This window comes from Alexandromys fortis, unplaced genomic scaffold (genome assembly GCF_014885135.2).
Source record: "Alexandromys fortis isolate MF-2015 unplaced genomic scaffold, M_Fortis_MF-2015_v1.1 scaffold_82, whole genome shotgun sequence".
Taxonomy (NCBI): domain Eukaryota; kingdom Metazoa; phylum Chordata; class Mammalia; order Rodentia; family Cricetidae; genus Alexandromys; species Alexandromys fortis.
This window is the reverse complement of record NW_026067963.1, coordinates 2,994,992-3,018,903: the sequence shown is the minus strand read 5'-3', so window position 1 is coordinate 3,018,903 and position 23,912 is coordinate 2,994,992. Positions and strand designations below refer to the sequence as shown.

Genomic DNA, 23,912 nt, shown 5'->3' with positions numbered 1-23,912 from the left:
GCCTGGGTCTGAAAAAGCCTGGGATAAAACCAGACTCGCTGAACATAGTGGACAATAAGGACTACTGAGAACTCAAGAACAATGGCAATGGGTTCTTTGATCCTACTGCACGTATTGGCTTTGTGGGAGCCTAGGCAGTTTGGATGCTCACCTTACTAGACCTGGATGGAGGTGGGTGGGCCCTTGGACTTCCCACAGGACAGGGAACCCTGATTGCTCTTGGGGCTGACGAGGGAGGGGGACTTGATTGGGGGAGGGGGAGGGAAAGGGGAGGCGGCGATGGGGAAGAGACAGAAATCTTTAATAAATAAATAAATAAATAAAATAGAAACAAAAAAAAAAAAAGGTTGAGTGTGATTGCTCATACCTGAACCCAGTTCAAGGTCAGCTTCAGCTGCATAGAGACTTTAAGGCCAGCTTGGGCTAAAAGAAACCCAATCTCAAAAATAAAATAATTATATGCTAGGGGAAATGTTAATTACAGAAACAAGGAACAAGATTCTATTGCATTCTATGATCTCTTTTTATTTTTGCTTTGTTTTCTGAGATAGGGTTTCTTTATGTAGCCTTAGCTGTACTATAATTCACTCTGTAGACCAGGCTGGCCTCAAACTCAAGGATCTACCTGCTTCTGCTGAGTGCTGGGATTAAAGGTGTGCGCCACAACCACCCAGCTACAATTTACAATCTTACAACAGGAAGTTTAAAACGTATCTTTTTATGCAGTTGAAATGGCTCCCACGTATAATACTAGCATTTAGGAGGCTGAAGTAGGAGAATTATCATGATCTTGTGGCCACCCCGGAATACAGAGCTCCAAGCCAGCTTGGACTTTAGGGTAAGACCCTATCTCAAGCAGATACACACATACACACTTGCTCTTAAATAATGTCTAAAAAATTTCCCCACAATTCTCAAGTCACAAAAGGAGGTAAAGTCATTCCTACCGGCAGGTTAGTTTCATTTGATGAAGGATCACCAGAAACACTTGTGGCAACAGGCCCTGGCTTCTTTGCCTCTCTGTCACCTAACATGACAGCAATGGTCTCAGCAAGTGCTTCATCCACAAAATGGCTGATCATGTCTGAACTCACAGGAACCCCAGCATCGACAAAAAGCTGGAGTGCTCCACTGCTCGTCCCTACAACTGAGAAACAAGAACTTCAAATAACGCCAAGAAACATGGCTTACCAGCCAGACCTTCATTCTTACAGCTTAGACACGCTGATCTATGGGTGATGAGGATGGGAGGAAGAGCAAAGATAAGAAGAGAAGCAAGTCTACTTGCCTCAGAAGGACAGATAACAGCGTAAATAAGCATCCTCTTTCAACAAAGCAACAAACTTGGTTTAATAAACAAGTTTAATATGACTTCTTCCCCCCACTGCAGAAATTAATGAATGTCACATCTGTGCTAATGTCCTCAGCTGAAAACAATGCCATGTCCACTCCTCAGCAAACACAGGATGCAGTAAGCAGGAGCCACGCCCCTCCCTCTAGTTCAGGTGCGTGATCACAACACTGCATGCTGTTCCTCAAGCTTCTCTAACAGGGTCTGGGAGTTTAAAGGGCAGTCTGTAAAGGAAGAATAGGCTAATCCAAAATTGGAAAAACAGGAATAAAAAAAAATGTTTTTAAAAAGAACATCTGCTGCACACAAATTAAGGTGGACAAACACACTATACATTTTAAAGTTAACATAATGCCAAGCTAAGTAAAAGTCAGCCAACAACAACAACAACAAAAATGTTATGTAATACACATGTATGAAAGTCTTCAAGAGATTAAAATCCAGTGACAGAAAGGCAAATCACAGTTGTTGGGGCAACCGCGCATCGGCAGAGCCTGGGAACTGTCTGCAAAGCAGCTCAAAGATACTTTGGTATTGACAGAAACGCATAGCTACTTTAAAACTCGTCAAACTGCATATGTAGAACTGGCGACTCTAAGGCAACTAAATTACCATTTATAAAGACTGATGTCTTCATTTTATATGTGTGTGTGTACATATACATATATATATTATATATATATATAGAGAGAGAGAGGCTTCTAAAGTACTGTATTTCCATTTGACCCCTCAAATGCACTCAGTGTTAGTTGTCCCTCCCGATATTCCCTCTCCTACTACCCCCTTCTTCCCTCCCCGGTCCTGTTTAATCCTCCTGCTGCCTCTCCACACTGTATATTCTATTTCCCCTTCCTCAGGAGACCTCCCCCTCCTCCCTAACCCTTTACTATACTAACCTCTGCGATGACATGGATTATAGCATGCCTACCAAAGGCTTTAAAGCTGAGCCTGCTAACACAGAGACCCATACTGGACAATGTGCGGAGTGAGAGACTAGAATACTCAGTCCTAAGTGGGACACATTCATCAAACTCTCAGGGCTCAGGGAACATTTAAACTCACAAAAGCCATGATAGCATACACAGGGCCTGCACAGATTCAAGCCAGACCAGATACCAAATGAGAAGGGAAAGTCAACACAAACTCTCAGCCCTAACCAAGAAGCTATCTACAAGTGTGCAAAAGAAAACTTAGTTTCCTCTAGTGGAGCCTCGCTGGGCACATAAACCACACTTTAGGGGAGTCTCCAACCCCAGCAGTAAGGACTAATACAAAAAGAACTCAATGGTACGTCTACAGACTTTCTGTGTTGTATTGCTTGGTTTGAGCTTTTTGGTCTTATTGATTTTTTATTTGTATATCATGTTTTCTGACTTTGTGTTTTTATGAATTTTGTTTTGGGGTGTGTGTGTTTCTTGTGCTTTTTCTTTCTTTTCTTTTTACTCCCTCCCCGCCCCCAATTCTGGTTTGTTTGTTTGCCTGTCTGTGTTCTAAAGAGAGAAAGAAAGGACAGAGAGTTGAGTGGGTGGGGGGTAGGGAGGGAAAAAAAGACAAATTGTGGGGTAGAAAGTGGAAAAGAAGAATCAGAGTCAAAGAGATGCAAGAGGGAGAGGCAGAGGAATGGCGTGAGCTTAAAGAAAGCCTCGCTGAGCCATTCAGTGAATGCTTAAGCCCTCATGGGGTTACCAGTAAAAAACGAGGCACTGAAGAAGCAGCGTCTATAATACTGAATGGTTCATAGTCTGGTGAGTGAGGACGGTATGTAAGACTAGAATAAACTCTGATACCTATTATAAATGGATTGTGATGATTAATCTTGTCATCTTGGTGGATTTTGGAATCACCTAGGAGACACACCTCTAGACATGTCTGTGAGGACATTTCCAGAGAGGCTTGAGTAGGAGAAAAACACTCACTCAATGGGCAGCACCATCCCATGGACTAGGGCTCTGGACTGCATTCAAAAGAGGAAGGAACTGAGTATGACACATTTACGTCTCCTATGCTTCCTGAGGATGTGACGTGACCAGTCACTTCATGCTCCCATTGCACGTCTTTGCCACCACAAGGAACTTCTACCCTCTCAAACCACCAGCCCAAACAAATCCTGCCTCTCTAAGTTTCCCTCTGTTAGGTACTTGACTGCAGCAATGAGAAAAAAAAAGTAGGGGCCAGAAAGAAAGGAAGTGCCCCCGAAGCTGATGACCTGAGTTACTCCTAGAACTTACTGTGCAAGAGAGAACTGAACTGCAAAAGCTATCTCTGGCCTGGGCATGCATGCACTCATGCACTCACACAGTATTCTATTGTTTCTCCACAAAAATATATAACGAATATACTTACATAATATATTTATATAACTTACATATGTACATACATATATATATATATGGAGAATGGTTTAGTAACCCAAAAGCTAATGTCATCCACAGAGAAGCAGAAAGTAAGACAGCAAGGATCCAGGTGACCACCAGGATACAGAAATCCACAAAAAAATAAATAAAGGCTTTATCTTTTAATAGCAACAATGACAACAGGTCTACTTCACGTACCAATGTCAGAAGCTGATGGCTCGCTTGTCTCACTAATGGAAACACTGGCATCGAGTCTGGCTTGCTGCTGCAGCGGAAAGAGCCCAGAGATAATTCTTGACATTATTTCTTGTTCTACCCTAGAAGTATAAAGTTAAATACACCTAAATTGGTTAAAAGTATAAAATGTTAGCTATTGTCCCCTTTAAGAATAAGCTGTGCTCACAGCACGGCCACGGGAAAGCAGCCATCTGACAGTTACACCTGGAAGGAAAAGAACAAGCGTGGGAAGCCCTCCTGGGGGACAGACTATGAAACAGACTTAGAGCTTTCATACTAGCCTGACAGAAAGCTACCTGCAAGCCCCAAGTTAACTCTGAGATTTGGGTGGATGATCATCCAGTGTACTATGCACTTGAAACTGTGTGTCTCACCCAGAGAACACACACACAGTCACACCAGATCAAAGCTCCATGAAGCTCACTGAGCAGAGTTTGGGACGGGGAAAGGCTTACACAGCACCCTTAAACTAGCCATGGAATGTTTCTACTTGTGAGTTAGTTAGAATGAAGTGATTTTATTTTAAAAATGCTAGAAAAAGTCCTGTTCTCTTCTCAATAAAACACAAACAGATAGCAAGGCAGGGTAGAAACTTTTCCAGGAGGGTTCTTTTCCTTGAAAAAGAAGAAAAATGTTATTTCCAAGGTCACTGGTAGGAAGAGGGAAAGAAAAGGGAAAACTAGGAGATTCCTTCCAATTCATTGCTTAGGGCCGTTAACAGGCACAGTAAAAACTATTGTTATAGAAATGATTGATTTCATTGTGGAAAATTCAGAAAATGAATTGTTTTTAAAAATTGGTAAGGTTCACTCGTAATACTAGATCCAGAGATAAGTACACTTAATAACCTCATATATATTTCATACACTTGTTTGGTGCAAACTTATATTAAGGTGTCATACACTAGGTTTATACTGTGTCTCTTGCTTTATTTACACACCAGTACCCTATGTTTCATTCTTACTGAGTACTCCTCTAAGCCACGTCCATTTATATCTGCTATTCTGATTCTATGAATGCCAATAGGATTAGAAACTTACCACTGAATTAAACTATTTTCCAATGTTTCTTTCCTCTCAATTACTTTATCCAAAATATCCGTAGTGGGATGAAAAGTAGAGACCACCGGAGGAAACGAAGGACCGTTGTATTCTGTAGGAACGACCTTAACGCTTCTGTTAAACTCCAGCACCGGGGCAGAGCACTCGGGAATTTCATCACGCTGTTCCTCTTCCTGGCAACATCATAAAAACCAAGTATTATATTCATACATCTGCTCAACATGAGTGCCAAGCATAGGCAAAGAACTCAGCTATATGAATTAACCAACATTCACAAACCAGCCAATGATCTTTCCACTTAAGTGATAAGACTTAAATATAGCATACACACTACACAGCACAGATAGCGATCATACATGACACTGGAGAAAATGCATTTACATGGTTTGTGTTTTTTAAACTGTGTTCAGGCTCTGGGTGTAGTTCAGGGGTGGAACAGCTGCCTACCCTGTATAAAGCCCTGGGTTTGAGTCCACATCACCATACACACAACATAAAAAATAAAATTCAGGCCAGGCAGTGGTAGCACACGCCTTTAATCCCAGCATTGCAGGGGAAGAGGCAGGCAGATCTCTGTGAGTTCGAGGCCAGCCTGGTCTACAAGAGCTAGTTCCAGGACAGATTCCAAAGCCACAAAGAAACCCTGTCTCAAAATAAATAAATAAATAAATAAATAAAATTTGATATTCATTCTATATATACTCAATAGCTAAAAAAGTTGGGGATTCTAGCATTAAACATTATGAAATATCCAGAAATTTATGAACTTGATTATCACAAAAAACCTGATAATCCCAAATATTTCTTCATTCTATCAGAAGCTGAAATTTACATTTAAATACACAGTTAATCCTATGCATTACTTTCATTACCGTATCACAGCCCAAAGTCATCTCTGTGAACTTTTTAACTTTTCCTTATGAAAAATGCCTTATCTTTAAAAGTTTATAAAATAATGCCTAATTAATACACGTTATACGTAGATGATATGAATTACATGTCTCTGATCACCAGCTTCAACAACTATCAACTCCTGGTCAACCTTGTCACCTAAACCTTCTACCCCATCCACTTTCTCTTTCACACGTCATTCTGACCCAAACCACACAGATAATTTTCTCTATAATTAAGCATCTCAAAAATGCCCATTCTCTTTATATATCACAGTTCATCAATATTCTACTGAGGAACAAAGCCCTCAGATAGTGAGAGAAAGAGCTGGAGTAAGAGACTCTTGTCACTTAACCCAAATCTACTGTTAAGTCTACAACCGCTTCTTCCACTTGCACCTTGACAAACAAGTCAGCCAGACAAGAGCGTGCTAGACGTTAGGAATATAAAGACAAACAAGGCTCCTAGCTTCAAAACACTTGTGTAGAATTCACATGGGAAAACACCTTGGGTACAAAAATACAACACACACCCATGCATAATCTAAAATAAGATCTCATTCAACTATGTATTTATTTTGTGTGTGCGCCTGAGTCTAAGCACGTGAAGCACATGTGTGCAGGAGGCAGCAGAAGGCAGGAGTCGGATCCTCTGCAGCTGGAGTTATGGGCAGCTGTGAGTCGCCATGCTGGGCACTGAGAACTGAACGCAGGGGCTCTGCAAGGGCAACAAATGCTCACCCCTGGAGCCACTTCTCCAGCCCTCAGTTTTCATGAACAAAATCATCTTAGTTTCAAAGTCAAGGAAATGTGAATGACTTATTGCTAATGCTAGATGTCTCCTATTTTACTATTGCCATCAATTTCATAACTTTGACATCCATCCTTGGGTTTCAGACTATAAGTTGTTTTTTTCTCAAAATAAACCTAGCGTTGCCTTCAGAAATCAAGGTTAAATGTAATAAAACGGAGAAAGCCAGAGAAATGAAGGCAGCAGGTCATGTTCCAGGTGGGAAACGGTGGGCTGTCATTAAGTTTATGAAGACAAAATTATACTACAGAAAAACACCTCATAATTTTAAAAGAAATCTAAATAATCATATTTAGAAATTAAAGTCTATTTAAATCAAAGTAAAAACATGTTTCTTAAAGCCATGCAACATAGTTATGACAGCCAGAATGCATGCAACTACCTGGAAAAGTATTTGTAGGAAAAACGACTCTGTGTCTAAGCTTTGTTTACCTGAATAACATCAACTACTTCATCAAAGTCAGTTCCTGGGAGCTTTGCCTCTTCTTCATCCACTTTCATAAATTCTGGAGTCTAAGGAAATAGTAGAAAGTTTTATTGCTTCCAATCTTAAAATATGCCCATATAATCTATCAGGTTTTCACATATACTATAACCTTCATACAGCCTTATTATTTTAATATTCTATTCAGAACTGATTTAATTAGTAAATAAAACCCAGGTTAGTCCTCAACCCATTATCTCATCATTTCAAGAGCTATAGAAAATTTTTTCAATAAAAATATTTTTAAAAAAATGATCAGGAGGCCATGGCAGAGGATTACTGTGAGTTCCGGTTGGGCTAGTTGATAAGTTCTAAGATAGTCAGGGCTACAGTGTAGACCCTGGTTCAAAAGACAAAATAAACAAAAGTGCCAGTCTGACATTTAAACTGAATCAATAAATACAAATTTTAAAAATTTACATTTGTTTATTTTGTGTGTGCCCATGATGACACCAAACCATCATGTAGAGGGTCAAAGGAAAAATACAGGAATCAGTTTTCTCCTTCTATCATGTGGGTCTTAGGGATCAAACTCTGGTCCTCAAGCTTAGCCACAAGCACTGTTACCCACTGAGCCATCTCCCCCGCACTCCATGGAAACGTTAAAGCACCTATCAACAGGCTGAGGAAAGTACTTAAAAGTGCAGCTATGCAAGTGTCCACATTCGCAGACTCAGAAACGACAGAAACAGATTACACTGGTGTTAAAGTTAAAAAAAAAAAAAAAAAAAAAAACGGGACTAGCAAGATGGCTCAGCAGGTCTGTACCTGTGCTTGTCCCCAAACTGGACAACCAATGCTTCATTTCTGGGACCCACATACTGGAAGGAGAGAAACAACTCCTGATGGAGTAACAGTTACAACAGAACCCTGACACCTACCTGGATCCAGGTGTGCAATGGCGGAAGAGAGGCTTCTTTGGGACTTGGCGGAGAGGAGAACCTATCAACGCTGCTGTATGAAATGCTATCGATGTCCACACTAGGCAGTATCTACAACAGAACAGAACATGAGCTTTCTGTTTACCTCTAGGACTTCAGTGACTGTCAAAATGGACAGCAAAACACGCCCTCTAAATTGTTATTGTGGTTAACTGTTACTTTGAATTATGAAAGCATTTCATACAAAACAAAGAGAAAACACAAAATTCTCTCTTAAGATAATTTCACTTTGACGACCTACACCCCGTCTGTTTATTACCCATTTAAGCAAGATTTAGTGTTCTCGGTCCTGACTGTTTTCATTGTTATTAGGCCATAAATACCTTATCCTGCTTCTCTGTAGAGTTCATATTTTAAATAACTGCATAATATTTTAAGGATCATACATCCTTACTGCCAGTTTTTGCCGTTGTTACACATAGGTCACCACCACAGCAAAACAAACCCTGGTATCTTCATACATGCAGTGCTTTCTCCCCAAACTTCATGTTCCATCGATTTTGATGACCTTTTTGGGCCACAGAGCAAGGATATTCAATATGCTTTGTAATTATTGGCAAAGTACTATCCAATTCTTGTTTATACCACTGAAAACATACCTCTTTAAGTTTTATCCAACACTCAACTAAAATGAGCAGTTTTACAAAACAAAAATTAAATGGGAGTGTATTATCATTATTTTAATTATTATTATCTTAGCTACAAGCAAGACTTACATCTAATTTCCTTGTTATTAATCCATACTTGACCCTCTTGTAGACTCTCATTCATAGATTGAACTCCAACTGGATTTAGGTCTATGTTTTCTTATAACTTATGGAAGTCTTTGTATTTAAAAACAAAGTCTTCACCAGAACCTTCCCTTCATATGCTGCCACTATACACTGCTTTCCTTGTCAGTTAGATTTCCTTGACATATGTAACTTTCAGACTTTAAATTCAAATCTCTCTTCCCTATTATATCTAAAGTATTTGCTTTATCCAGATCCAATACCCAGAATTTGTTTCAGTTTTAATTAAAGTCCAATGAAATTGTCTTCAAATTTTTATGACTTTGTATTTTATAATTTAGAGTGCCAAATTGGAGGTCATTTGGTATATAGTAAGAATTTGGAGTCTATGTTGATTGGCGGTGGCACACGCCCTTAATCCCAGCACTTGGGAGTCAGAGGCAGGAGGGTCTCTGTGAGTTCAAGGCCAGCCTGGTCTACAAAATGACTTCCCAGACAATTAGGGTGGTTATACAGAGAAACCCTGTCCTGAAAAACAAAAAACAAACAAAAGAATTGGAGTTTAAAATTACTTTTTTCTTATGTCATTAAGCTGAATATAATATACATTTTTCACTTATATAAATTCTACTTTCTTTAACATAACAAGTCTTTATCATGTTCTATATTCTTTTTAAATAAAGTTAATTCTGAAATCCTACTACATTGGTCTAGTAACCCTGCTGCTTGGCTTTGAACTTGCTCTGTAGCTGAGGATAACCTTGAATTCCTGATCTTTCAGCCTCTACCTTTCAAATGTTGCCCCAAATAAGCCAACAAACTTTTTATTTTTCTAAACCCTTTATTCTTTCAGATATCAAAATTATCCTAAAGTTCAAGAAAACAAAATCTCATGATATTTTTTAAAAATTAGCATTTCACTAAAATTTCACATTAAATTGGGAAGAAGGTTAACCTGAATGTTTTTGGTGTATAAAAATTAGTTCTTTGTACTTTCATTCATGTCTTATGATTGGATAAAATTGGAAGTATTGATTATATTAATCAATTCATGAACTCAATTGTTTCTTTTATTGTATGTTTTGGTTTATTTAGTTATTTATTTACTTATTTATTACTGAGGCATGGACTCTCTGCACAGACATAGCTGAATAGCTAGCTAGAAACTTGCTAAGTAGATCAGGCTGGCCTTGAACCTGCGGCAGTGCTACAATGGTTGCCCCCTTGGCTTGGACAACAGGGATGTCCCACCATGCCCAGCACGGTAATTCTTAAAAGTTAATCACAGCACACTATCAACACCCTTTAGAATACTGTCCTGTCGCTCTGCTGTGGACCCTGACTGAGAAGAGGAGCTGCAGAACAAGGACAGAGGCATCACAGCCTGACAGTAATAAAGGAACCTTAATGAAAGCGAAGTCTTCAGAAAATTATGTAATCAGTTTTAGGTATTAATGGCTGACATGGGTTCCTGTGGCTGTGACAGTGTCTGCTCGCGCACCCTGGCATACCTGTACAGAGAGCTGAGGGGGCTCCTTCTTCTCTGATTTCATTTCCACAACTGCTACATTAGGTTTCTTGACTCCGGCTTCTAGTTTTCGAGATGAGGGAGGAATGGAAGTAGTCACAGTTACAGGATGTGGCTTGTTTATCAGTACTCCAGCAGGCGGTGCAGAATCACTATTACTCTGGGTTTGTCCTGTGAAATTTAGGGTAGAGAATAAGAACTATTTCTAACAAAAGGAAAAAATCAAAATGTCTGGCTCTTCATGACTGCTCTTGCACACAAAGGGAAAGGCGGTCTCCTAAGCATCTCTCCATCACCACGGTCTACACATGCTCCCCATGCCAGCCTGTGAGCAGCTGTCAGCAGTGCTGAACTCCTAGCCACTGTATGTCATTCCCGCTCCATACTGCCAACTTTCATGTCAGAAAACCTGCTTGTTTTTTACACTTCAAAGTAAAACTGAAGGAGCCAGGCACAGCAGCCGCTACAGACATGGGCCATGGGCACAGGCATTTCAAGGACCTCAAAGCCTCAGCACCACTGGAAAATGGCAACCCTTGCCCTGGCTAGGCTCAGGGTATGGCAAGACTGCCCTCCTCAGTCAAACAAATATAGACAGTGTGTGGAGAAAATGTCTACCGTAACCCTCTCCTCTCATGACCCCTGCGTATTTCCTCCCCTGGAGACTGAACCAATCAATCAAGATTAACTAACCCTGTTTCCTTGTTTATCTGTAGGCATCTTGTTCAGCTGTATTCAATAATTCCAGGCTCTCAGTTCAACTGTATGAACAGTGAGCTTCCCAGGAGTAAAGGTTTCTTCGCCAGAGAGTCCAGTTCACTGGACCCCAGTTTTTCTGTATGCCATCTGTGTGTTTATCTTGCCTTCATTCTCTTGCTGACCCAGTCAGGTCCAAGACCCCAAGACTGTGCACAGCAAATGCCCACAATCCCAGCTCCTAGATGTCTAAGGCAGGAGGATTACTATAAGTTTGAGGCCAGCCTAGACTACATAATGAATTCAAAGTCAGCATGGGCTAGTGTGAGACCCTGTCTCAAAAAATAAAATGTAGGCCTCATTTATAATTACAGTGTACTCTCAGAGAAGAAATCAGAAAAAAATCACTCAAAATAACTCCAAAACTTTATGCGTTTAGGAATATATCTAACCAAAGAAGTAAAAGACCTCTGCAACAAACGCTTTCAGATATTAAAAGGAAATTACAGAAGATACAGATGATAGAAAGACATTCCATGCTCCTGGATTGGCAGAATTAATATTGTGAAAATGGCAATACTACCAAAATTCATTTTCAGATTTAATGCAATATCTAACCAAAGTCTAGTGCCATGTTTCACAAGTTTAGAAAAGACAATACAAGAATGTATTTGTAACTACAAAAGCAATCTTATAAAATAAGAACACTGTGTCGATATCACAATACCCAATCTTAAATTATACTACAGAGCCAAAGTGACACAGACAGCCTGGTCCTGGCATAAAAATTGACAGGCAGACCAATGGAACAGAGAGAAACCAGAAATAAAATCACTATGCTCACTTAATTTTTAACAAAGGAGGCAAAACTGTACACTGAAAAAAAGCCAGTTCAACAAAGGTGCTAGCAGAGAAGTGTTTCTATCTGAAGAAGAATGAAATCAAATTCATCTTTTTCACCTTATACCAAAATAAATTTCAAAATGGATCAAAGACTTCACTTAAAACCTGAAACACTGGGGCTGGAGAGATGGTTCATCAGTTCAGAGCATTGCCTGCTCTTCAAGAAGACCTGAGTTCAATTCCCAGCAACCACATGGTGGTTCACAGCCATCTGTAGTGAGATCTGGAGCCCTCTTCTGGCCTGCAGGCATACATGCAGGAAGAATACTGTATACATACTAAATAAATAAAGCTTAAAAAATTTATTAAAAAAAAAAAACTGAAACACTACAACTTCTAGTTCCAGGTGACTGAGTGCCCTCAGGCCTTCACTGGCATCTCTGCACATACATGGTGCACATAAACTCATACAGGCACACACAAAACACACAAAAATATATAAATCTTTTTTTTTTTTAATGAAATTAGGGTTGAAGAGATGGCTCAGTGGTTAAGAGCACTTGTGGCTTACAGAGTATCTGGGGATTCTGTTCCCAGCACCCACAGACGTGCAGTTTCCATGCCTTTTGTTCCTGAGTAAAGGTATGTGATGTCACACCAGCAGATCTGTCCAGTTTTTAAAGGGATGACTCATAAAGACCTCATATAAGGAAATAACCAAGTATTCACCTAGAATATATGACCACCTAGCTTTTACTTATCATAACCTGGCTCAAAAGTATATAAAAATGCTTTAAAGTATCTCTCCTAACACAATATTAAAACAAACTGGACTTCTTGAATTATTATGCAGGCCAATGACATGTTAGTCATATTACCTACACCAGCAACACACACAGAGAATATTTCCTGGGAGAGAGATTCTGGCGAGAAGTCATTGCTGAAGAGATTACTGTCGCTGCATAAGCTACAGCTGAGGCTCTCCCCAGACATAAGAAAGGAGGTGGCCCCCTGCAACTGATCCTAAGCAACGTGATGGAGGAGGGTCATCTTTCTATCTGTTGTTTCATTGGTTAAGTAATAAAGAAACTGCTTGGCCTCTGATAGGGTAGAATTTAGATAGGCGGAGTAAACAGAACAGAATGCTGGGAGAAAGAAGCTGAGTCAGGGAGTCGCCATTCTCCCACTCCAGGCAGACACAGGTTAAGATCTTTCCTGGTAAGCCAGCTCATGGGCTACACAGATTATTAGAAATGGGTTAGGTCAATATGTAAGAGCTAGCCAATAAGAAGCTGGAACTAATGGGCCAGGTAGTGTTTAAAAGAATACAGTTTCCATGTAATTATTTTGGGGCATAAGCTAGCCATGTGGGCAGCCGGGTGCTGGGGACGCAGCCCCGCTGCTCCTATTATAACACAGTGGCCCCCGCCAGGGATGCAACCCCTCTGCTCATATTACAACAGCAATGAGTCCCTTCCCGTTCTCAGCTGCCACAAATTCGTCTTTTCTTACCTAAAAGAATTGCCATTGGGATTAGATGACCTTCCAGGGTCCCTGAAACAGTAGGCATTTCTCTGCTGGGGCTGAACAGATATTGCTGGTCACCATGAGGTAGTGTGGTGATGGGATGTGGCAGTTTAGAATCCATTTTCATAGGTTTTGTTGCATAAAAGTCAGTCTGTGTTCTTGCCGACTTGACTTTAGTGCCTACAACGACCATCAGTAGCAGACATTTAAAAATATGACAAGTATCTATTAACTAGCCACTGTGAAATAGTTCCAGTTCCAGGGGATCTGGCACCCTCTTCTGGCTTCTGGGAACACCAAACACAAACATAAATAATAATTCTTAAAAAAAAAAAGTCAGATCTGAGGGAACACACCTTTAACCCTAGCACTTGGACATCAGAGGCAGGTGGATCTCTATGAGTTCAAAGTCAAATAGCCTACATAGTGAGTTTTAGGACAGCCAGGGCTGTACAGGGACCCGGTCTCAACAAACAAACAAAATCACATAAACATAAACAGAAAAAAAACTTTTTTTTTATTATCTGTCTCTTTAGAGAATTTGAATTTCTTTTTCCCTGTCAAAGAGGAAAACCAGCAAGTAACACAGCCAAGGATGTGCACTACGTCCACAGCTGTCACTCACTTTTACCTTAAAGGGCTTAGTGAAAAGAGCTACTCAAGGGGCTGCAGAGATGGCTCGGTGGTTTAGAGCACTGGCTGCACTTCCAGAGGACCTTAGTTCAATTCCCAGAACCCACATGGCATCTTACAACTGTCTGTAATCTCAGTTCCAGAGATTTGGCATAGACATGCATGCTGGTAAAATACCAATTCACATAAAATAAAAATAAAGATTTCCACCTATTTCCTCTTTTAAAAAAAAGCTATCTGAGGATCTGAAGTGTTTTTAAAACCTTAAGCTATTGTTTTAGAAAGGCTTTCAAAACTCCAAATATAATTTTAACAATAAAATTCCAATATTTAAGAGAAATATTAGGGTAAATATAGTAAGTTGCAATCCTTTAAAAATAGTATCTGTAGGATCACCAATTTGTTCAGGCAGCATTTACAAAGGGGAAGAGAGCTGAGCAACTGCCACGGCTCCAACTCTAGAAGTGGGCTAACCTCCACTAACTACACTGTTGGTAAAGCTTACTAATGTCTAAGACGAAAGAAGAGACACTTCAAAATGTAATCAAAATTAACAGAGTCAATATTTAACTATGTTACATTTAAATATGCAAATGAAATGGCTGACATGAGTCAAAACACATATTAATAAATGAAAGTGTTCTTATTTAATTAAAAGTCAGTAAGAAATCAATGATCTTTGTTGGCTAAGAGTTTTTGGTAACAAAACCACCAAAGTGCCCACACACATGCTTCACTAGGAAGCAGCAGGTGCTGCAGCAGATTGGAGCTCTGCTGTTTCTCCCTCCCCTCCTCCGGGACGGTGGACCTTGAGTTGTGTGCGTAGCTAACAAATAAAGAGCAATGTTAAGAATTAAGCTTATTGGGGCTGGAGAAATGGCTCAGCGGTTAAGAGCACTGACTGCTCTTCCAGAGGACCCGGGTTCAGTTCCCAGCACCCACATGGCAGCTCACAACTGTCTGAAGATCCAGTTCCAGGGGATCTGACACCTTCACACCAGTGCACATAAAATAAAGTAAATAAACAATAAGAAATATTAAAAAAAAAAAAAGAATTAAGCTTAATCTGTAAACAATGCGGTAAACACAACAGATGAGCGTCCTCACCTTTTACTAGCTCTATTACTCTTGGTCTCTGGGGTTTGGCCTTAGGGGATGGAGAACTGAATCTGAGATATGGTCCCTTTTTAAGAGTGCTGCGATGGCCCTGATAAACTGGCTTCCCATATATTTGTAACATATAATCCTCATCTTGTAATACCGTGGTTGACTTCACGAGTCCCTACGAATGCAAAAAATGTTAGCATTACTATAAAAATAGCAATGTCTTCCACCTAGCAAACATAAAAGGTTTTACATTACTGTGTATACTTTCAGGTACTAACGGTTAAACACATTTTACATAGCTATTATGTTTAAATAAACTAAACCGCCTTTAAATGACTTTATACACTCCCAGCTCCACTTTCAACCATAATCAAAATGCCGCAGAAATGGACTGGAGAGATAGAGCGCACAGGCTGCTCTCCCAGAGGACCTGGGTTCAACTCCTGGTAACTTACAACCATCTATGACTGTAGTCCTATGGGAGCTGAAGTCCTCTTCTGGTATATAGACATACATGCAGGCAAAACACCCATATAACATAAAATACATAAAGAAATCTCAAAACGCCACAGAAACGCAGCATTTATTAAGCATTACAGCCAAGCATTTAATTGCATTTCTCTGTTCAATAATCCATGCTTAGCACAAAAACATTAATGGCCAGCTAGAGCAGTAAGGAAAACCTCTCCAAGCAACTAGTACCATGTCTTGCACTCATTAGGTATTACAAGTGATTTTTTTAAGTTTAAAATAGAGCACACACAAGAAGATGGAACATGCCTTTCCGTGACATGGATCTGACTAGTAAAGGCAGCAGAATAATCTCTAGAAACACCTGCTATGTACTATGATTCTAGGTATGAGCTCCACAGCTGGGCATGGCGCTGTGTGCCTGTCTTCCCAGCCTGGGCAACATAGAAGACCCTGTCTCTTAAGAAACAAAAGGCAAAAAAGCAAAAAACAATGGGGCTAGAGAGATGGCTCCGTAGTTAAGAACATTGGAAGCTCGTCCAGAGGACCAGTTCAATTTCCAGCACCCACACGGGAGTTCTCAGCTATCTGTAACTTCAATTCCAGGGGATCTGACACCCTCACACAGACATACGTGCAGGCAAAACATTAATGAATGCTCATAAAATAAAAATAAATTATTTTTAAAAACAAATAGAAGAAAGGACAGATTTTATGTGGCCTTCCACATTACAGGTCCAAAGTCTTATGTAGGCAATGGTACAAATCTGCTCTAGGTTTGTACAGCTCTTCAGAGCTTAAAAATTTTCATATGCATGCCGTTACTTCTATCTCTAAGGAAATGACCAGGAACAATGTGGCATCTAAACACAAACTCAGATTAGGAGCTCACTTCTTTCCTCTCTCTCTGTGAACCTGAGGCAGGCCGGCTCCTTCCGGATGCATCCCTAAACTGCTCCTGTATTTGTTTTTGACAATGTCTTCTTGGAATTGCAGATTTGTTCACTGGTTTGTCTCGGGTGTTGGCTTTAATATCTCTACTCATATTCAGAGCTTGCTTGTTCCGTTGATTCTTTGGATCAAATCTCTTTTGCTCATAATCTTTTCTCATAAGTTCATCCTACGGCAAAGAAAATTGAAATCACTTAAGCCAAAGAAAATAGTAATGCTTTCACACTAAAATTACTGGAATTTATTTGTTGTACAAACATTTTTTAGAAATTCTAAATGCTTTAAAAATAAAGAATAATAACTTACACATAAAAAGTAACTTTCTGGAAAAACGAACAAAACCTAAAAAGAACTAAGCACAGCAGTACATGCCTGCAACTCCTGCCCCAGAAGACAGGAGCGATCTAGCTGGAGGCCAGCCTGGGCTACACAGAGAGATCTGTCTCATAAAACGAAAGTAAACAAAACAATCGTAAAACTAAAAGGCTATCGAGTTATGAGACATGGGAGGAGGCAACAGAAGCACAGGAAGAAGGCATTGCAAAGTTTTTACCCTTCAGATGCTTGAATCACATCACGGTAATACTTTAGAAGAACAAACTTAGGCACATGATTTATAATATAACTAAGATGACTATATATAAATTTAAATTATTTGAAGATTTAAATAAACATTTACATAGGATTAACAATGATGGCAACATATTCTGCTCACTGGAATACAGCCAGAGGTCACTTCATCTTTTTATCTGGTGAGTTTATACAATTAAATAAACATACATATATTTGTATATACATATATGTATGTGTGTTTACATATGTATTTGTATGTATGCATGTATGTGTATTTTAGGGGTGGTTTACAAGTAACAAAGGTTTTACTGCCCTAGTTACCACCAAGAGTAAACATGCAAGCACACTGGATGAAAACCATCAATTGCCTTGCATTCCAAAATAAAAGTAATGGTTACCTTGTCTAGTTCTACACTTCAAATACACTAAACTTAGGAGACTTTTTATGTCTGAAGACATGCTGTGTCCTTCATGTGTGTGAGAAAGATTCCCCTTAGAACTGACTTTTCTGTGCTTTAGTAACTTTGGTATGTTTACCTTAGTGCATCAATGCTAGTCAATCTGCTGTCTTGAAACATCTTTTGCAAGTAGAATTTCATTTTCTGTTTTTGTCAATTTTTCTTTCGAATTTCTCATATTTCATTTATTGTCTAATATTTTGGCGTAGAGGAGCCAAATAAAATTTATAAGAATAAAGAGTTTCCTAGACGAGTGGTGGTGGCGCACGCCTTTAATCCCAGCACTTGGGAGGCAGAGGCAGGAGGATCTCTGTGAGTCCAAGGCCAGCCTGGTCTACAAGAGCTAGTTTCAGGACAGGCTCCAAAGCCACAGAGAAACCCTGCCTCAAAAAACAAAAAAAAAAAAAAACAAAAAAAAAGAGTTTCCTAAATAATACTATACTTCTATACTTACTGATAAGCAAAGGTAAAGAATGTTAGTGAAATGAAGGAGTATAAGCCAGGTCAGGGGTGGTGACAACACCTTTAACCCAGCCCCCAGGAGGCAGAAGTGGTGGGTTTTACACAGTGAGCACGAGGACAGCCAGAGATATATAGTGAGATCAATTCTCAAAAAACCAAATAACAACAAACAAAAGAATCATAAGCCAGACCTGGTGGTACATGACTTATCTTCATAGAGGAAGCTAAGACAAAAGGATCTCAAGCTAAAGGCCTTTCCAGGCTCCTGTGAGTTCAAGCCTGGGAAACTTAGTCACCATCTCACCCAAGTGGAGGTTAGAGAGATGGTTCAGTGGTTAAGAGCCGCTGATAGGCTTCTAAAGGACCTGAGTTCAGTTCCTAGCACCCAAACTGGGCAGCGCATGATCACCTGCTACTCCAGCTCCAAGGCACCCAATGCCTTCTTCTGGCCTCTCTGAGCCCTGCACACATTTGTCATATAACCACATGGACACAAACACATACACACAGGAATGAAAATAAATCTTTCCTTTAAAAAATGATTGAGGGATGTGGCTCAATGGTACAGTGCATGCCTAGCATGAGACAGGATCTAGGTTCAGGTCTCAGTATTGCAAAAAAGAACAAAAGAAGTGGACATACATCAATAACCTGGAATTTATGCTATATTCAGAGAACTGACTTGATTTTCACTTTTTTCCATGACATACCTGGATTTCTGCTGAAATGATTTTAATCCAGTCATCTACTTTCTTTCTGATCCTAATTTTCTCTGAGATCTCTCTACAAATGAAAACAGAAATATTCTTAAATCAGTCTTAATATATTGATGACTGGACCAGGATCGGATGAGTCTAGTCAAGTTTTAAAGCTACCCTGTAGCCCAATACTCTTCCTGAGAAAACAATCAGTGACGGTATTAGCCTTCCTTAAATGTTAGAAGGAAATGTCTATGAAGAACTCAAGGAAAGCAATAACAGACAGAGCGAAAGCGGAAATGGAAAATCACAGCCGGGAAAACACGGCACCTCCATGTCTATCCACAGCAGGACCCACATCTTCAGAGGCGTTAGGGGCCTTTCCCAAACATGAAAACACAGTAGCTAAGTGAGTGCTTGGGAAAGAAATTCAGAAAGTGAGGCTGTGGGGCTGTGGGGCTGGAGAGACAGTTCAGCAGGTGAGAGCACTCAGGTTCAGTTCCCAGCTCCAGTGGACCCCTCTTCTGAACTCTACGGGCACTGGGCACACACATGGTGCATGCACATACATGCAGGTGAAACACTCCTACACATAAATGAATCTTTAAGAAGGAAGGTTGGTACGCAGATCTGGCAGTTTTGTAAATAGAGCTGTGATGCGCACATCCTGTCTCACCTATTGGCAGAGAAAGCACTGATAAAGGAATACACAGCAGCTCCATCCTTTGCACGGATAATAGCTTCCAGGTTTTCTTCTAGCACTTTTTTATTGTTCTGTACTCCTTTTAAAATCTTCTCAGCATCTTTCAAGACAGATCTGGTACTGGTTGTCTGAAGCTTAGCAGAATTCTGTGGAAGATCTGAAAACCTCAAGATAAGTGGAGACTGTTTTACCTTTAAAAAATAAAAGGCAGAAAATTTAGTACATTAAACTTACATTGATTTTACTGTAAAAAAGAAAGGTTGGGAAATGGCGACAGTCATGAGTGCACACCGCTCTTCCAGAGGACAGGAGTGCATTTCCCGGCACTCACATTGGGTGGCTCAGTGCCAGGAGGACACACTCTTTTGGCTTCTTTGAGCACTCACATACATTTAGCATATATGCCCCCGCCACATACATACATACAATACACAAAAGTAAGTGTGTAATGCAAAGAAGAGCTAGCTCGTTCACTGCTGCAACCATACACTAGAATCAATACAGTCTAACTAGGGCTCAGTTTGTCCAAATGAAAAGTTACTGAATACCTGCCATTCTTTGGTTTGTTTTCCACTTAAAAATTATTACTGGGGCTGGAGAGATGGCTCAGAGGTTAAGAGCATTGCCTGCTCTTCCAAAGGTCCTGAGTTCAATTCCCAGCAACCACATGGTAGCTCACAACCATCTTTAATGGTGTCTGGTGCCCTCTTCTGGCCTGCAGGCATACACACAGACAGAATATTGTATACATAATAAATAAATAAATGTTTTTTTAAAAAAAATTATTACAAATATTATCTGCAATAGAGACAGGGCATCCAGAGCAGTGTTAGGTCATCTGATCATCAATGAAACCTCCACTGGTGAAGAAAGCAAGGCAAAATAAAGAGTAAGTTGCTCTAGACACTGTGGACTGGACAGACCTTTCACTCCTCTATTAGCCAGAAAGGCAAGGACAGGTATGGCGGCACACTGCTGTGATCCCTGCACTCAGGGGGCAAAAGAGGAGGATCACTAAGTTTGAAGCCAATTTGGTTTAAGAGAAACTCCTAGGTCTTCAAGGGCTATATACTAAAGTGGCCTCAAAAAGAAAAAAAGATGTCGGAAAGTGGGACACGTCAGTGGCACAGGTCTGGCCAGAGTGCTAGGAAGAAATCATTTAGTAGAGACTGCTGATTTTTTTTTTTTTTTTTGTAAAGGGAACAGATCTGACTGTCATGTTTCTAGTACTTTATTTTCACCCTTCCTTCTGATTTCTGGTCTACTGACTTTTTTATTCCATTTTACTAGGTATATATTCATACACACTATAGTACACATCTGTTTTTGAGGCAGAATCTGATGTAGCACAAGCTAGCTTCTAACAAAAGGATGACCTTGAACTTCTGATTCTCCTGCATCTACCTCCACAGTGCTGGGATTGCAAGTGTGTGCCAACAGGCCTGATGTCATACACGCATGCCAGGCAACCATTCTGCCTAACTAAGCTACAACCCAGGCTCTTCCTAATTTTTACCTTATAACCATGGATTTTAACACTGTTCCCACTTTACCTGGAGCATGTCATTTGTTTGTTTCTTCCTCTGGCCAAGATCATGAACATCATAATCATACTTTCTCATGGTTACTTTAGCTGTTCCTAGCTCTTCAGGGGAAGGACATCTCTGTGAATGTAGAGTTTCAATGCTACAAAAGATAAGAAGAAATTCCTAAGCTGTCATAAACTCAGTAAGCATTTTGTACACATGGGCTTTCTGCCTGCATGTATACCTGTGCACCATGGTGTGTCTGATGCCTCAGGAGGAGCTACATACAGGCAGCTATGAGCTACCATGTGGGTGCTTGGAACTGAACTCAGGTCCTCTGAGAACAGCCAGTGCTCTTAACCACTAATGTAACTCTCTAATGCAGAGTGTGTGTGTGTGTGTAAATAGAAAGGGAAACATTAGAGGAAGGAACAGAACTTAAGTGTTAGTAGGAGGCCTAGGAGGCCGCTTGTTCGTTCCCGGCTACCCAGACTAGAAATCATCATTCAGAAACTATATAACTTAAATCACTGCTTAGCTAATCACTTAAGCGTATTGCTAGCTAGCTCTTCTATCTTTGGTTAACCCATTTCTATTATTTTACATTTTACCGTGAGGCTTGTGGACTACCGGTAAGGTTCCAGCTGGCAGCTCACGTCTTTCCCCTCTGGCAGCTCCATGGCAGCTCCCTGACTCCACCTCCTTTCCCCCAGTCTTGCCTGCCTACCTCTACTCTCCCCTATCACAGGCCAAAGCAGCTTTTTTATTCATTAACCAATAAAAGCAACACATAAACAGAAGGACTTCCCACACCTAAGTGCAGGCAAAGGAAGAGACAGTAATAGAATAATGAAAACACAAGGGAGGACTATTCAGAGGACGATGGGCAGCCAGTTAAGGGAAACAGGGCATGGGGCATAGGAATTAGGGAAAGAAAAGTCCCGAGGAAGGGAATAGCTAAGAACAAACTATACTGATATTTTCATAAATGTATGAAAATGCCATAATGACACCCATTGCTCTATAAGTTAACTTAAAAAGAAATCATAAAAATCACATTATAGTCAAATTGTCAAAAATCCACAGCAAAGAGAGAATCTTCACAGTTGCAAAAGAAGAGTGGTTGGAACTATGCAGGGGGTCCTCACCAAGAGTGTTCCTGGTTTGAGGAGTTTGAGGCCAGTCTGGTCTACATAGAGTTCTAGGTCAGCCAGGGTTACATAGTGAGACACTGTCTCAAAAAACAAACAAACAGGGGCTGGAGAGATGGCTCAGTGGTTAAGAGTACTGCCTGCTCTTCCAAAGGTCCTGAGTTCAATTCCTGGCAACCACATGGTGGCTCACAACCATCTGTAATGAGGTCTGGTGCCCTCTTCTGNGCAACCACATGGTGGCTCACAACCATCTGTAATGAGGTCTGGTGCCCTCTTCTGGCCTGCAGACATACACACAAACCGAATATTGTATACATAATAAATAAATATTAAAAAAAAAAAACAAATCTGTATTTCTGTAACTTTTCTTCTGTTTTAAAAGTATAGGGACGAGAGAACTACCCCAGCAGTTAAGAGTATTTGCTGCTTTTGCAGAGGATCCAGGTTTGGCCCCAAGAACCTACATCAGGTGGCCCAAGCCTGCCTTTAACTTAAGCTCCAATGAATCTGCTGCCCTCTTCTGGCAAAAGACAAAAAAGCTGAACCAAGTACAGTTACCAGGTTTCATAAAAATAAATGTTTCTGACCACACAGTAGAAGGGAAGAAATTTTCACTATGCAGAAATTAAGTGGGTATGAAGATGAATGAGGTAGTTTTAAATTAGTGTGTCAATTACAGTCTCTAGGGTAATCACTAAGTAACAACAAAAGTAGCAAAGGAAACAAATGAAACCGGTACACTAAGGTATCCAACAGAAAAGAAGACGCTCACGGAGGAGCAGTGCTGTAGGGACTGAGACCACGACAGGTGCACAGCAACAAGCCACACAAAAAGACATTAAATAAGACAAAACTATGCAATATTTCCAAATAAAATCATCCAGATTGCAGACTTTCAAGGTTTTTCCTTACAGTTTTTATCATGTTAAAGTTAATATAATGATTACGGTTTAGATTTACCTTATCTTAACCTTTTTAAACTATTTTGCAGGGGAGGAGACGAACCCCAGGGACTCATGCATTCTGAACAAGTCCTCTACCGTCACTAAGTTAAACCTCAAGCCTCAAAGCAAGCTGCATGCACAATTTCAAATATACCCAAGCAGAGAAAAGAATACAATGAACTCTCTATGAGCCATTATTCTCAAAGTTACCTTCATTTCTTCTACACCCCCAACCCACTTTCTCCTCTCTACATCACAATAAGGGTACATATCACACTACCTGAATCTGCCTTTGTTAGAAATTAATAACCTACATTTCTAAATCAAATACTTGAAAAAGCAGTGATGTAAACACATTCCTAAAGAAAATCCAGAATTCTGAATAAAGCTCTCTAGTCCAACTAGTTCCAATCTCTTGTCTTTACCTGTCTCCTTTCTCAGAACTCCATCCCACTTTTGACCTAGTTAGTGAGGTTATGTCTGATGATGCACTTTCTCTTGTCAAAGAATCATTATTATTCAATATTTGTTCCAACAGTCTTACATTTCCTAAAACAGAAAAAAAATGTCATTTTCCAAATTAGTTCATTTCTCCTTTGTATTTCACCTCGTGTGTACCAGCACTCTAGCCTAAACTAAGACCTTACGAGGGCTATCTGCTCAGCTCACTCTGTACCCACTGCGGTTCTTCTGCATGCATTCCCTAAATTCTATGAGTTGGAAACTCAGTCCTCAGGGTTACATAGTAATGGTATTTGAAACATGGGGTCTGTGCTCA

General features: G+C 40.1%; 1 protein-coding gene across 2 annotated transcripts in view; it reads right to left on the bottom strand.

The window, feature by feature from the left end:
- Positions 1-23,912, bottom strand: part of Kiaa0586 (KIAA0586 ortholog) — a 92,971-nt gene that overhangs the window by 49,865 nt on the left and 19,194 nt on the right. For both annotated transcript variants that reach the window (XR_007593787.1, XM_050153563.1), the window contains exons 9-21: positions 23,560-23,683; positions 21,064-21,196; positions 19,484-19,701; positions 18,820-18,892; positions 16,558-16,785; positions 15,195-15,369; positions 13,440-13,634; positions 10,372-10,559; positions 8,070-8,180; positions 7,137-7,217; positions 4,983-5,176; positions 3,904-4,022; positions 948-1,147 (exon numbers count right to left, since the gene is read on the bottom strand). Coding sequence is in view for 1 of the 2 variants with exons in the window: in XM_050153563.1 (XP_050009520.1) it covers positions 948-1,147; positions 3,904-4,022; positions 4,983-5,176; positions 7,137-7,217; positions 8,070-8,180; positions 10,372-10,559; positions 13,440-13,634; positions 15,195-15,369; positions 16,558-16,785; positions 18,820-18,892; positions 19,484-19,701; positions 21,064-21,196; positions 23,560-23,683 (2,039 nt within the window). In the remaining variant the exon portion in view is untranslated. The remainder of the gene's footprint in view (positions 1-947; positions 1,148-3,903; positions 4,023-4,982; positions 5,177-7,136; positions 7,218-8,069; positions 8,181-10,371; positions 10,560-13,439; positions 13,635-15,194; positions 15,370-16,557; positions 16,786-18,819; positions 18,893-19,483; positions 19,702-21,063; positions 21,197-23,559; positions 23,684-23,912) is intronic.